The 15,441-nt window shown below is 41.4% G+C and overlaps 1 protein-coding gene across 4 annotated transcripts in view; it reads left to right on the plus strand.

The window, feature by feature from the left end:
* Positions 1 to 15,441, plus strand: part of grik1 (glutamate ionotropic receptor kainate type subunit 1) — a 291,625-nt gene that overhangs the window by 181,987 nt on the left and 94,197 nt on the right. For all 4 annotated transcript variants that reach the window (XM_033033233.1, XM_033033237.1, XM_033033235.1 and 1 more), the window contains 2 exons: positions 255 to 436; positions 5,971 to 6,024. In XM_033033233.1, the coding sequence (XP_032889124.1) occupies positions 255 to 436; positions 5,971 to 6,024 (236 nt within the window). The remainder of the gene's footprint in view (positions 1 to 254; positions 437 to 5,970; positions 6,025 to 15,441) is intronic.

Consider the following 15,441-nt stretch of genomic DNA (forward strand, 5'->3'; position numbering starts at 1 on the left):
TGGTGAGGCATCGGTCCATTTTAGTTAACAGTTGGATCAGTCAATAGTTGCAGGCAGTGAGTAGTTAAAATCCTAGCGGGTTTGAGTGACCATAGAGAGCATGATGCTCGAATATGATTCCCAGTGTAAGTTGTATGCTTAAGAAATACCAAAAGCTGATTGTTTTATAGATGGCTAATTAGAAATTAAAGTGGAATTTGAGGTGTGTGCACTTACACCGTTTTTAATTAAGTATTTGACTTAATGTTTCCTAGGTCTTATTCGTTTACAAGAATTAATGAAAGCTCCCTCCAGATACAACATTAAAGTAAAAATTCGCCAGTTGCCATTCGGTAACAGAGATGCCAAGCCTCTTCTGAAACAGATGAAAAGGGGAAAAGAGTTCTACGTAATATTTGACTGCACATATTCAACTGCAGCCCAAATATTGAAACAGGTAATGGAACTTTCCATACTCTCCTTCCTTTCGGCAGTTTGGAAGATTTCTTGAATAATAACATTGCTGGTCTTTGATTGCACGCACACAATGAATGCAAATATGCATTTTTCAGAACTCTTTCATGATGGATGTTTTTGAAAATCTGAATGTCAGTCTTCTATGTGTGAATTAACTGCAGGGTTTAGAAATGTTGAGCAGAATCTTCAATGAATTGTGTTCTGAAAATATGGACAAGCATTGAACATTGGCAGCTGAACATAAAAAGTTAAATGAAATATTATGCCTTTGCCATTTTCTAAAGCTTTTAGTAAAAGTACCTTATTTCATTTTATGTTTCCCTTGATCTTTCTGTAATAGTATTATGACAAACATATTACTCACTTTGATTCAGTGACTGTTTGCAAGAATCAATATTTCTGTTGTGTATATAACTATGATTCATTCTCAAAGATGAGAGATGGAGAGGATGTATGAAAGAGTGAATTTTACCGATTAAGATGAGAAAATCATGGCAGGAGCAAGGGTGGTACAGAAAAAAATGTAGTTGAAGGCCAGAATGGGTCTCCTTCACACAGATCATCGAGACCAATGAGCCAGGAAATGACAGATTTATGCCAGGACAATGCTGAAGAAAAGTGCCAAGGTGAGAAACGTGAATGTATGAACAAACTTGCCATTTGTCAAAATAGCTATTTATATGTAGATCACAGGTCATACAGCTTAGAAAATGCCCTTTGGCTTACACAGTGTGAACACACCAAAAATCACCCTTGAACAATAATCCCACGTTTTACATTGCCATTTTCATCATTAGCTTCTGATTCTGCAGCACACCTAACAGTATTGTGATTTACAATGGCCAATGATTCCATCGCATGCACATCTTTGGGATGTGGTGAGAAAATGAAGCATCTGTAGGAAACCCTCAGAGTCACAGGAAGGACATAGAAACATAGAAACATAGAAAATAGGTGCAGGAGTAGGCCATTCGGCCCTTCAAGCCTGCACCGCCATTCAATATGATCATGGCTGATCATCCAACTCAGTATCCTGTACCTGCCTTCTCTCCATACCCCCTGATCCCTTTAGCCACAAGGGCCACATCTAACTCCCTCTTAAATATAGCCAATGAACTGACCTCAACTACCTTCTGTAGCAGAGAATTCCAGAGATTCAACTCTCTGTGTGAAAAATGTTTTCCTCATCTCGGTCCTAAAAGATTTCCCCCTTATCCTTAAACTGTGACCCCTTGTTCTGGACTTCCCCAACATCGGGAACAATCTTCCTGCATCTAGCCTGTCCAATCCCTTAAGAATTTTGTAAGTTTCTATAAGATCCCCCCTCAATCTTCTAAATTCTAGCAAGTACAAACCGAGTCTATCCAGTCTTTCTTCATATGAAAGTTCTGACATCCCAGGAATCAGTCTGGTGAACCTTCTCTGTACTCCCTCTACGGCAAGGACATGCAAACTCCACACTGGCCTAAATTAATAAGCAACCTGTTTCAAATTTGACGCAGATGAAAGTAATTGGTATGGAGTAAAATCATTGCAGCTGGAGCAAAACGAGGCACTTGCAACTGAATACCCTCAGCGGGTCAGAAAGCGTTTCTAGGAAGAAAGTTTCAGGTCGATAGCCATTGATCAGAACTGTGAAGAACCTGCTGCATCTGCAACCATTCGCAATTCTGATGAAGTGTTTAAGAAGGAACTGCAGATGCTGGAAAATCGAAGGTACACAAAAATGCTGGAGAAACTCAGCGGGTGCAGCAGCATCTATGGAGCGAAGGAAATAGGCAACGTTTCAGGCCGAATCGTTGCCTATTTCCTTCGCTCCACAGATGCTGCTGCACCCGCTGAGTTTCTCCAGCATTTTTGTGTACCCGCAATTCTGATGAAAGGTTTGATCTGAAACAATAATTATTGTTATCTTTACATATGCTTCCTGATCTGTTTCTGCTTTTTCCAGTTTGTTTTGGTCCTCGGATTTACAGCAACTGCAGATTTTGCTTTTTATTGATGAAGCAGGATATGGCGGTTGTACCACAAGGAAGATTAGCTCTAATTATCCATACGTGAAAGGAACAATCACAGAGCATTTGATGAGCCTCAAACATACATATTTTCAATATTTCAGTGCAGGCTATGGATAGGTGCTAAAATTCTGCTGCTTTCTAAAATGCAGAGCATTTCATATTTATTCATTCAATGGCTCCTTCATTCCAAGTCAGTGCAGATAGAAAGAGAGGTTAAAGGTTGGAGCAATGCCTCCACAAGTGTAATTGGCATGAAAGTGGCAGGGATGATGTGCAACTCACACATCTTCCCTGCACGGGTTCCTTACAGCACCCATGAAGCTGTGATGATATGTTGTGATACTGGCTGTACAATGACGGCATACATAACTATGTTTATTGACTTACTGTGCCTATTTCATCTTGTTACAGAAATGCCATAACCTTGGGAGAAGCAATTTGGATCCAGTCAGCAAAAAGCCGCTTGTGGTGCCCGATATTCATGGCCATTTGATTGCAGACCAGAAGGGTTTAGTAATACTGAAAGGGGAAGTGCAGAGTGGGGTCATGTCCCATGGATATGGGAGGAGGCTGTGCTGCTCCTGAGCAGAGATGCAGCTTTGCCTCGGGTCCTTTGAAAGATTTGTGCAGCTAATTCTGAACAAGCAGCACCTCACGAACAGCAGCTGCCTCACCAAACAAGAACACTTGATATGTCATTCTGTGATTCCTAATTAATGAGTGATTTTACATGGCCTAAGAACTGCTTGTCTGCTCAATAGGCTGCACCGGCTGCCTGAGCAGGGGCCCTCAGGCATGTAAACAATGAATTCCCCAGGAATCTCCCACGGGGAATATTGGGATCTTGAGATGCCCATTACTTCAACCCCCCAATGTTAGCATTCGTATTATCTAATTTGAGCAAAAATGTTTCGGAAGTAGAAATAACAATTGACTTCAGCATAAGTGGGTACGGACTCCAGGAGTCCACATTGGTGATCGGTGGCAGCCATCTTGAAGAAGGGCAATCAGTGACTCTGACCAATCAAGTACCAACTATCTGCACACATCATTTGTTTCATAGGGAGGTTAAGGGATGTGAACAACCAACCAAGGCCATATTGAACAAAGCCGTATAAAAGATATGCTAACCTCTACTTGCTGGTTTGAAAGACAAAGAAGAGGATTTTCAACCCCAGCTTTTAGAAGAAGAATGTATTTTCCTCGTCAACAAATGTTCCCTAACATGCTCTGACCAGCATAAACATGTTTGGCTTGAGTACTGTCCTAAGTTTGACAACCAGGCAGGGACTGACATTGCTGACCGATGTTGGTCCAGTTTTTCTGGATGATATATTGTTGAACAGCACCCAACAGGATATTTGTCCCATGCTTTTCTGCATCATCCTCTGTTTTTTTGTTACTGTTCTTCAAATTCCTTGGTTATCAGCTTTCCTCTGCAGATGACTCAATGGGTTAGACAGACTGTGTGGAAAGGTTGTGTCGGATCTTACAAATAATGAATTTTGGGAGACTTGTGAGAGTCAAGAATCTAAAGTGTGTAATTGTCTTATGTACTGACAACGAAATGTACCGACAACGGGATGCAACAGGACCACCTGAGAGAAGATGTACACAAAATGCTGGAGTAACTCAGCGGGGCAGGCAGCATCTCTGGAGAGAAGGAATGGGTGACGTTTCGGGTCTCCAGAGATGCTGCCTGTCCTGCTGAGTTACTCCAGCATTTTGTGTCTATCTTCGATTTAAACCAGCATCTGCAGTTCTTTCCTACACATACTGTACCACCTGAGAGAAGTCCTGGTAAAGGGAATGACCGGCACAAAATGGTCAAGGGCCAAAACCCTATTTTTAGAGTTCTAGAGCCCTTCTGAAAGAAGTAGAATGGGAGGTTGAATCAACCATGAAGAGCCAGCCCTGACTGATTCTGATCTGAGCATGAGGGAGCACCTGGCTGTGCAGGTGGAATATTGCTCAGAAAACAATTTCAGGATAATTATGCCCTCATTCAACACAATATCAGAAATGGTCAATATTTGTTTTTGAACGAGTAGTTTCATAATGAACAACGTCACTGAGGAGCACTTGTTGTGAAATATATTTTAAATGATGAATGGGTTGCAATGTTTCAAACCGTGTGTTAGGTTCTATCTGTGGGATAATTCATTACAAATATGTCAATATTTGTATGTAGTGCCAATTATGATTGTAAATGGTATTGTAATTGGATTTTCCAGTGTTAAATGCCACAACAGTTGGTTTTGTACACAAACTTCAACAGCATATTGGAATTCAGATCATGTTGGTTTGGTTACCCTGTGTTTGGAGTATTGAATGTGAAGGGGTCTTGCATTTTCCAGCAGTCAGAATATTTAAGGGAGGTGAAAAGATTAGCATACAAGATTAATTATTAGCAGAAAATGTATTTCCCAATCACTTAATCCCAGAGTTATTTTCACTCCAAAGTACTAGGTTTTGTCTTTTCCTGGACCACTTTGTCTGAGCCTGCCACACAGCCAACCTACACATTTGTTCCTAAACATGCTCTGCCCCTCCCTCAGTATATCTACCATGGCCTCACCCACTGCCACCAACCCCAGCCATCATTCACTGGACACCCGCAGCCTGTTTCTTGCTTTCCAAATGTTAGCATCGTACTGCTACAGATGAAGATAAAATAACAGCAGTCTTTTGTTCAAAATGAGTACAAATAAATGAAAGACTAAATAAATAGATATATATATATCTACATTCAAATGAGTCATTGGACGAGGGCCCCATCTTTCAATTCGTGTGCACATAAAAATGAAATCTGTAAATCCCTTTACGTAACAAATGTCTCTTGTTGTTCTGGCCAAAATTTATTTCCGGTCCATCGCCATCAAAACAAAGAGCTGGTCCAAAGATAGACATTAAAGGCTGAAGTAACTCAGCCGACAGACAGCATCTCCGAAATACAGGTATCACCTTTTCCTTTTCTCTAGAGATACTGTCTGACCCGCTGATTTATACCAGCTTTTTGTGTCTATCTTCCATTTAAACCAGCAACTGCATTTCCTTCCTACACAAAGAGCTGGTCCACTTGATTTGAGTTGAGTTTAGTTTAGTTTATCGTCACGTGTACCGAGCTACAGTGAAAAGCTTTTGTTGCGTGCTAACCAGTCAGCGGAAAGATAATACATGATTATATTGAACCATCCACAGTGTACAGATGCATGGTAAAGGGAATAACATGAATAACATTTATTGCAAGATAAAGTCTAGTAAAGTCAGATCAAAGATAGTCTGAGGGTCTCCAATGAGGTAGATGGTAGCTTATGCTGAATGCAGCATCTTGTGGAGTACAAATTGCTATGTTTTTCAATATGAGGAGAGTGACTATGTTTCAAAAGAAATTCATTAATTCTGACGTGCTTCGGAACATGCATAACGTTCAGTAGATGCTGCATAAATACAAGCTCTATATTTTACTGTTAATGTTGATTTGTTTTCTTTGCAGATCCTTTCGATGGGAATGATGACTGAATATTACCATTACTTCTTTACCACACTGGTAAGGTATCATTAAAAAAAACCCAGTAGCTCTACTTAAGAGAATGTAATTGATTCTGATTTCTCTGTTAGTTCATGGAAACTTTGAGTAAAAGACACAATGTCCAGTCGTGCTCCCCACACACTTCCCTGTGTGAAGCCGATTGTCAAAAAGCAAAGAAAAAAATGGCGGAGGCCAGAAATGAGACTGAAAATGGCAGACCAGGCAGCATATATGGAGAAGGGAATGTCATTAATGTTTTGGGTATATAATCTTTCATCCGAACTATGGAAAAGTAAAATATTAAACATAGTTTAACTTACAGAATGGGAGGGAGGAGGCAGAGGGAGAATGTGGAAGTGGCAATGAGAGAGTGGAAGCCAAGAGAAATTGGGTGACACAAGTAGTTATGGTGAGAGTGCATGGTGAAGGCTTTGCTCATCAGCTGGTCCATCCAGAGCAAGTATAAATAGAAGATGATTGCGAACAAGAGGAAACAGGGAGAGACCTAAACCCAACTGCAGTTGCTGTAAGGCTGGAAAAAAGTGATGGAAATAGTCAGCAGGCCAGGCAGTATCTGCGGGGAGAGAAAAATAGAGTTAACATTAATGCCTTTTCATAGAACAGTACAGCACAGAAATGGGCCCTTTGACCCACAATGTTTTGGGTGAACATGGTGCCAGGTTAAACTGATCTCATCTGCCTGCACATGATCCATATCCCACTATTCCCCGGCCTTTCCACGTGTCAATCCAAAAACGTCTTCAATGCCACCATCGTATCTTCCGCCACCATCACCCCTGGCAGTGCATTCCAGGACCCACCACTCTGTGTGTAAAACAAAATTGCCCTGCACATCTCCATTAAACTTTCCCCCTCTCACCTCTAGTGTTGGACATTTCGAGCCTGGGGAAAAAGGTTCTGACTACCCACCTTATGCCTCTCATAATTTTCTGTACTTCTATACAGGAGGTATATATTTGTCACCTTATTGGAACTGATGCAATCAAGAGAGGTTGGTGTTCTGAAATGATACCAGACTGATTCCTGGGATGGCAGGACTTTCATATGAAGAAAGACTGGATAGACTCGGCTTGTACACGCTATAATTTAGAAGATTGAGGGGGGATCTTATAGAAACTTACAAAATTCTTAAGGGGTTGGACAGGCTAGATGCAGGAAGATTATTCCCGATGTTGGAGAAGTCCAGAACTAGGGGTCACAGTTTAAGGATAAGAGGGAAGTCTTTTATGACCGAGATGAGAAAATCATTTTTTACACAGAGAGTGGTGAATCTGTGGAATTCTCTGCCACAGAAGGTAGTTAAGGCCAGTTCATTGGCTATATTTAAGAAGGAGTTAGATGTGGCCCTTATGGCTAAAGGGATCAGGTGGTATGGAGAGAAGGCAGGGATGGGATACTGAGTTGGATGATCAGCCATGATCATATCGAATGGCGGTGCAGGCTCGAAGGGCCGAATGGCCTACTCCTGCACCTATTTTCTATGTTTCTATGATTGAATTTGGTTTGTTTTTTGTGGGCTGCAACCGCCCAGTAGAAAGATGGGTTTCTGTTGGGGTTTGTTAGAACAGTGTAGGAACCAAAGAGTAGGAATGAGATGAAGAATAAGCTCAGGGTCATTTTGGAAACTGAACGCAGGTGTTTTGCAAAGCAGTTGCCCAAATTGCATTTGGTTTCTCCACTTGAGGAACATTGACCAAAAATCACTAAACTAGGAAAAGTACAAGTGTGTTGCTGCTTCACCTGCAAGAACTGTTTTGGTCCCTGGAAAATGAGAAGGAAAGAGATAAAGGGGCAAGTATTGCATCCCCTGTGGGTGCGTGAGGTAACTCTATGGGGAGAGGAGAATAATACAAATTGAAGAGTGAATCAGAGAACTGTTGAGAGAGTGATCCTTTCTCAAATGCTGAAAGAGGAGAGGAAAGATTTAAATGTCTGTGTCCACACTGATGTCTGATGAACATTCCCTACCTGAAAAATGGGAGATGTTGCCACATTTTCTGATTCATGTACTTTTCGAAACAGGTCAGGATAAAAACATTGAAGTTGGACTCAGACACTCCACCACGCCCATCAAAATTAATGAAGGATTTTAGTTACAGCTGGTTAGGCATATCCAAACACTTAGTAAATGAGGTAAAACTGTTGCTTATCGTTGCTAACAATAATACTATATACATTCTCTGGGGCCAGTCAGATACTGCAGTGATCATTTGCAATTATTTACCAATTACAAATGATCAGTGCTGCAATGGACTGGCCCCAGAGTATGAATGCAGTGCTTTTTTTTGTTTTTCATTTGCTTAACCTATTATATGCTCAACCAGTCGTAACCCAAACCTTTCATTAATTCTGTTGGAGTGCCTGAGTCCAAGCTCTATGTTTTCATCGTTGCCTGTTCTGTTTTATAATGCTAATTTTAGAAGTAAAATCATGCTCCTTGTAGCTGATGACTGCATTTGCAAGGACATGGATTTGTGCAAGGTAGACCTGCTCCACTTTTATCACACAGCCATCTTAGCCCTGCTTATTATTATGAGCATAACGAACCTCATCGGAATTATATAACAGTTCTGCACTGCCCATTTGGTTTCACAGAGCATATCTTGCTGTTTTAACGTGCAAGGCAATAAATGACGCCTTCTCCCCTTTTGCTCTGGGATTGTAAACTGTATTCAGTCCTCCCATCTTCAGATCAGAAGCGTCCATACAGTGAGCACCACCAGAAATTGGAGGAACAGCACCTCATATTCCGCTTGGGGAGTCTGCATCTTGGTGGCAGGAACATTGAATTCTCCCAATTCTGTTAGCCCTTGCTGTCTCCTCCCCTTCCTATCTCTCCCTCAGCCGTCTGGCTCCTCCTCCTTTTTCCTTTATTCTCCCCGCCCCCCACCCCCCATCAGTCTGAAGAAGGGTTTCGGCCCGAAACGTTGCCTATTTCCTTCGCTCCATAGATGCTGCTGCACCCGCTGAGTTTCTCCAGCTTGTTTGTGTACCATACAGTTGTGAATTTGGTCTGATAAGTCATCTATTTCACAGATGCATCAATGTGCATAATCTTGATGAATGCGGCTGCAGGAACATATAACACTGATATTGCTTGGAAACGCATGTAATCCCATTGTCATTCTGAGATTGAGGAAGGCTAAGGCTTGTTTATTTTTGTTGTTAAAGTTATAAATCATTCAAAAAATTTAATATTACATGAAGTAATGTAATATTTACCAACATCGCATACTTTATGTGTAAGATCCCTGGCACCAGATACTTGAAAGTCCTAAATTAGTTTTTCTCCTTTAGATTACAACTTGGAAGTTGAATTGGCATTAATTTTGGAGTGCATTACATTGGGCAATAAATAACACGCAGTCAAGCTGCAGCCCTTTGTGTGCACTGCAACTGCTAAGTGTTGATGATGTATGACTGGTGCATATGTTGCTCTTAAACCTATTAGTGTGATATATTGACACTCTTCTAATCATCAGCCCAAACTCATTTTCTTGCTCTTTAATAGATCACATAGAATGTCAGTCCAAACTCTGGAAAAAGCATAAATAACCTACAGTCCCTTCAAAATGTATGAAAATTGCAATACAGTTATATTTCTGTATCTCCATCAACAGCTTATTTTAGCTTTCGACACTCACTACTGGAATTTTTCAGCAGTACCTATATTCATTCTTAACGCTTTGAGAGATGCGGGCCAACTTCTGATTTAAATTTTGTTGTGACATTGTTTCCAAAAATACATGAAATTGAATATTTAATTTTTTTTACTATTGTCAACGCACTAAAAAAAAATCAACATTCTGCATAGTCTCTAATTGAGAAGAACGTTCCAGTTGTCTTGAGACCTGGCTGATAAAGCGTTGGCTCGCTGCCCTTTCATTTCTGCATTGGTTCCAGCCGAAGACTGATGAGTTGATTATCTTCTGTTTCAACCAGCCGTGAGGATTGGAAGTGAAACTAATCTGAACACTCTCCTAGTGGGTGCAAGTGCATAGCTCAATGCTATACAGAGTCTGTCACTCAGTTGACAGGCTCACGACTGAGAGGCCACAAGATTAACTGGAATGATTCATGGAAATACTTGTCAGGATATTTTTGCTGCATTGCTTATGCCTTTGAGCACATCACTTCAAGAGACTGGAGGTTGCAAACTATTGATCACGGAAGGGGATAACCCGGGTCAGTCACTTTGCTGTAACCCGGGCTGACAATTAGTATTTCATTAATATTATTAGATTAGAGCAGAGGAGGCTTTGGTTTTCAATGTTACTAAACCAATTAGTAATGAGTGTTTGATCCCGGTACAATTATAAGAACACATTGCGTTTTGTCAGGATTGATTCTTACCCAAGGGGATCACAAAATATACAACATTTATCAGATATGAAACTGATCTTTCAGTAAAACTGACGTTTCTTGAAATTCTCTCTGCTGAGCAGATACTTTAAGTTTTTGACATCACAGTTTGTTTAGCCAGAGGAAGTGTCACTGCAAAACTGGCACTTCCTCGGGCAGCACTGCTAGTGGAGGGACGAGGGGAGATGGGAATTGTGCCAGCTGGTACTCACAAGCTCCAAGCCTGCGGGAATTTGCAGGGAAAGTGAAGGAACTCACAATTAGCCCAGACGTCGTTATGTCTGTGTCTCCGAAGCCTGCCTGCTCTGGACCATCCGGGAGCCCAACCTTCCAGAAAGGGAAGATAGTCACAAAAAGCCGGAATAACTCAGCGGGTCAGGCAGCATCTAAAAGAAATAGGTGACATATCGGGTCGAGACGCTTCTTCAGACTGAGAGTCAGGGGAGTCAAGGGAAATGAGAGGTATAGACGGTGATGTAGAGCGATATAGAACAAATGAATTAAAGATAAGCAAAAAACTAACAATGATAAAGGAAACGGGCCATTGTCACCTGTGGGCCAGGTGAGAACAAGTTATGCAGACAATAATTCATGAGGACGACAGTGAAACTAGTGCAACCACTAGGGTGGGGGAGGGGATGCAAGGGTCACTTTTGTGCCATCTTTGGTTTAGATACAGACCACCAAACAGCAGTAGGGTGGGTGGGGAAAGCATCAAGCAGGATATTAGGGATTGTGTAGCAAAGGTTCAGCAGTTATCGTGGGTGACTTTAATCTACATATAGATTGGGCCAACCAACTTGGTAGCAGCGCTGGGGAGGAGGATTTCCTGGAATGTATACGGGAACCAACTAGAGGGCAGACCATTCTAGACTTGGTATTGTGTAATGAGGAAGGATTCATTAGCAATCTTGTTGTGCAAAGCCCCTTGGGCAGCAGTGACCATAATATGGTGGAATTCTGCATTAGGTTGGAGAGTGACACGGTTAATTTCAGAGACTAGGATCCTGAACTTAAAGAAAGGAGATTTTGAAGGTATGAAACGGGAATTGGCTAGGATAGAATGGCAAATTATACTTAAAGGGTTGACGGTGGAGATGCAATGGAAAAGATTTAAAGACCGCATGGATGAACTCCAAAAATTATTCAACCCTGTCTGGTGAAAAAATAAAACGGGGAAGGCTGCTCAACCGTGGCTAACAAGGGAAATCTAGGATAGTGGTAAATCCAAGGAAGAGGCATAAAAATTGGCCAGAGGAAGCAGCAGACCAGAGCACTGGGAGAAATTTAGAACTCAACACAGTAGGACAAAGGGGTTATTTAAGAGGGGGGGGAAAGAGCATGAAAGAAAGCTTGCGGAGAATATAAAGACAGACTATAAAGACTTCTTTAGATATGTAAAAAGGAAAAGATTAGCGAAGACAAATGTACATCCCTTACAATCAGAGACAGGTGAATTCACAATGGGAAACAAGGAAATGGCAGAACAGTTAAACGAGTACTTTGGTTCTGTCTATACTAAGGACGACACAAACAATCTCCTAGAAATACTTGGGGACCGAGGATCTAGTAGCAATGTTACAAAATTTTGAGATTTTAAAAATCAAGTCTGTAATTTATCCCATCAGATAAAGCATAAAAATAAGTTTAATTTGACACCTAATTCACTTTCATATCTCAAGTATTTAAAAAGTTATGGCCATTTTCATACTCGGAAATGAGCATCTTGTTCCCTATTGATTTTCTATGGACATAACAAAAAAGTTGTGATCGTGAACAGTCAAAAGCCCATAACTTTCTTAAAAATTAAGAGAACTGAATGAAATTTTCAGTTATCATAGATTGAAGCATTCTGAAACAAATATAAAATAATCTTACTTGGATGACCTGAAATTAAAGCATATAATTAGTTAGTTACCTAATTGTAGCTAATTTCAGACTTCAATTACTAGATCTAAACATCTATCCATTTCTTAATAAATTATTAACATTTTTAAATAGCCTAAATGTCCAAATAATATTCACAAATAATTCACAATAAAACATGATTTTTAAATCTCATTTACATTAATTTATAGACCAAATGGAAGGAATTCAGTGTTCAATTGCTGTAAATAAATGCCCATTTAAATCAGCTTTCCAGTGGGTCCCTGTGGAACGCGCTGGTTTAGAACGTTCACATTGCGGTAGATTTGTGCCCCAAATGCCCAGAAAAATACTGCGCGATATAATGGGGCCAAATTGAGCTACTCGCAATATTAAATTTTGTATAAAGGGATCTTTAGAAGCCCTTTTTAATGTAAAAATATACAACCTAACTTCTGCTATTTGCTTTATGAGACTCTGCGGTTGCTGTCGGTCGCGGGTTTAGAGATTGATTTTTAAACTACTATAACTATTATACGAGGCCTTTAAAACTAATAATAGCTTTTGCGACGGGGTCTTCCAGCGATTTTTCGTTAATAATTAACTAGGCTGAACATTTTCGATTTGAACAGCCTAGAGAAAATCGCGTTTTAAACCCGCCCCCTCTAAACGGCGCCAAAATCGCGCACACCCGCAACGGCAGATTTTCAAAGACGCTTCAGGTACGTTTTGCAACATACCTAGATCTAGTGAGAGGAAGGAACTGAAGGGAACCCACATTAGGCATGAAATGGTGTTAGGTAAACTGTTGGGACTGAAGGCAGATAAATCCCCAGGGCCTGATGGTCTGCATTTCAGAGTACTCAAGGAGGTGGCACTAGAAATTGTGGATACATTGGTGCTCATTTTCCAATGTTCTCTTGACACTGGATCAGTTCCCATTGGACTGGAGGGCAGCCAATGTAACTCCACTTTTTAAGAAAGGAGGGAGAGACAAAAACAGGGAATTATAGACCATTTACACAGTAACCTTACATCGGTAGTGGGGAAGATGCTTGAGTCGATTATTAAAGATGTTATGGCAGCGCATTTGGAAAGGAGTGACAGGATCGGTCAAAGTCAGTGTGGATTTATGAATGGGAAATCATGCTTGACTAATCTGGAATTTTTTGAGGATGTAACAAGTAGAATGGATAAGGGATAGCCAGTGGATGTGGTAAATCTGGACTTTAAAAAAGCTTTTGACAAGGTCCCACACAAGAGATTAGTGTGCAAAATTAGAGCACATTGTATTGGGGTATGGCATTAACATGGATAGAGAACTGGTTGGCAGATAGGAAACAAAGAGTAGGAATTAACGGGTCCTTTTCAGAATGGCAAGCAGTGACTAGCGTGGTGTTGCAAGGCTCGGTGCTGGGACCCCAGTTATTTACAATATGTATTAACGATTTAGACGAGGGAATTAAATGTGACATCTTCAAGTTTGCAGATGACATAAAGCTGGGTGGCAGTGTGAGCTGCGATGAGGATGCTATGAGGCTGCAGGGTGACTTGGATAAGTTGGGCGAGTGGACAGATGCAGTATAATGTGGATAAATGTGAGGTTATCCACTTTGGTGGCAAGAACAGGAAGGCAGATTATTATCTGAATTGTGTCAGATTAGGAAAAGGGGAGGTGCAACGAGACCTGGGTGTGCTTGTACATCAGTCACCGAAAGTAAGCATGCAGGTACAGGCCCTGGTGAGACCGCACCTGGAGTATTGAGTGCAATTTTAGTCTCCTAATTTGAGGAAGGACATTATCGCCATTGTGGGATTGCAGCGTAGGATCACCAGATTAATTCCTGGGATGGCAAGACTGACATATGATGAAAGAATGGGTCGACTGGGCTTGTATTCACTGGAATTTAGGATGATAGGGAATCTTATAGAAACATATAATATTCTTGAAGGATTGGACAGGCTAGATGCAGGAAAAATTGTCCCGATGTTGGGGGAGTCCAGAAACAGGGGTCACAGTTTAAGAATAAGGGGTAGGCCGTTTAGGACTGAGATGAGGAAAAACTTCTTCACCCAGAGAGTTGTGAATCTGGAATTCTCAGCCACAGAAGGCAGTGCAGGCCAATTCACTGGATGTTTTCAAGAGACAGTTAGATGTAGCTCTTAAGGCTAAAGGAATCAAGGGATATGGGGGAAAAGCAGGAACGGGGTACTGATTTTAGATGATCAGCCATGATCATATTGAATGACAGTGCTGGCTTGAAGCGCCAAATGGCCTACTCCTGCACCTATTTTTCTATGTTTCTGTTTCTATGTTAAACCAGCATCTGCAGTTCCTTCCTACACATCCTAGAAAGGGAACTCCTTCTAAGCCTCTTGATAGGTTCCTCATGGACATTACTACTATCTGTACGATCACAATTGGAGAATTTGTCTAATTTGTCATCCTTCGTAATAATACTGGCACACACAAATGTAGAAAGTGTCTTTCTGCATTAAAACAAACTATTAAGCGATCCACGTGGAGAGAATACGCTGGACCGGGTCTACAGTAACATCAAGCAGGCTTTCAGAGCAGCACCCCGGCCTCACCTCGGCTCCTCTGACCACCTCTCCGTAATGCTCATCCCAGCCTATAAGCCCCTGCTGATCAGAGAGAAACCCACTGTGAAGCAGGTTAGAGTCTGGTCTGAGGGAGCTATAGAAGCACTCCAGGACTGCTTTGAGTGCACGGACTGGGACATGTTCAGGACAGCAGCCACTTACAACCAAAACATCAATGTGGATGAGTATGCCATGTCTGTGTCGGGATACATACAGAAGTGCATGGAGGACGTCACTGTCATCAGGAACATCACAACCCGGGCCAACCACAAACCTTGGATTACTGCAGAGGTGCGTGCCATGCTGAAAGCACGGAATGCGGCTTTTAAATCTGGTGATTTGGAGGCTCTGAGAACAGCGAGAGCCAACCTCAACCGTGAAATAAGGAAAGCAAAGCGCGTCCACGGACAGAAAATCCAGGGTTTCTTCCAGGATGATACCAACACCAGGAACATGTGGGAAGGCATCCGGGCCATAACAAATTACAAGGCCCCTCAGATGTCTTGTAAGGATGACACAGACTTTCTCAATGAACTCAATAATTATTTCGGCAGGTTTGAGGCACTGAACACCACTACAGTG

The sequence above is a fragment of the Amblyraja radiata genome, chromosome 14 (assembly GCF_010909765.2).
Source record: "Amblyraja radiata isolate CabotCenter1 chromosome 14, sAmbRad1.1.pri, whole genome shotgun sequence".
Lineage (NCBI taxonomy): Eukaryota > Metazoa > Chordata > Chondrichthyes > Rajiformes > Rajidae > Amblyraja > Amblyraja radiata.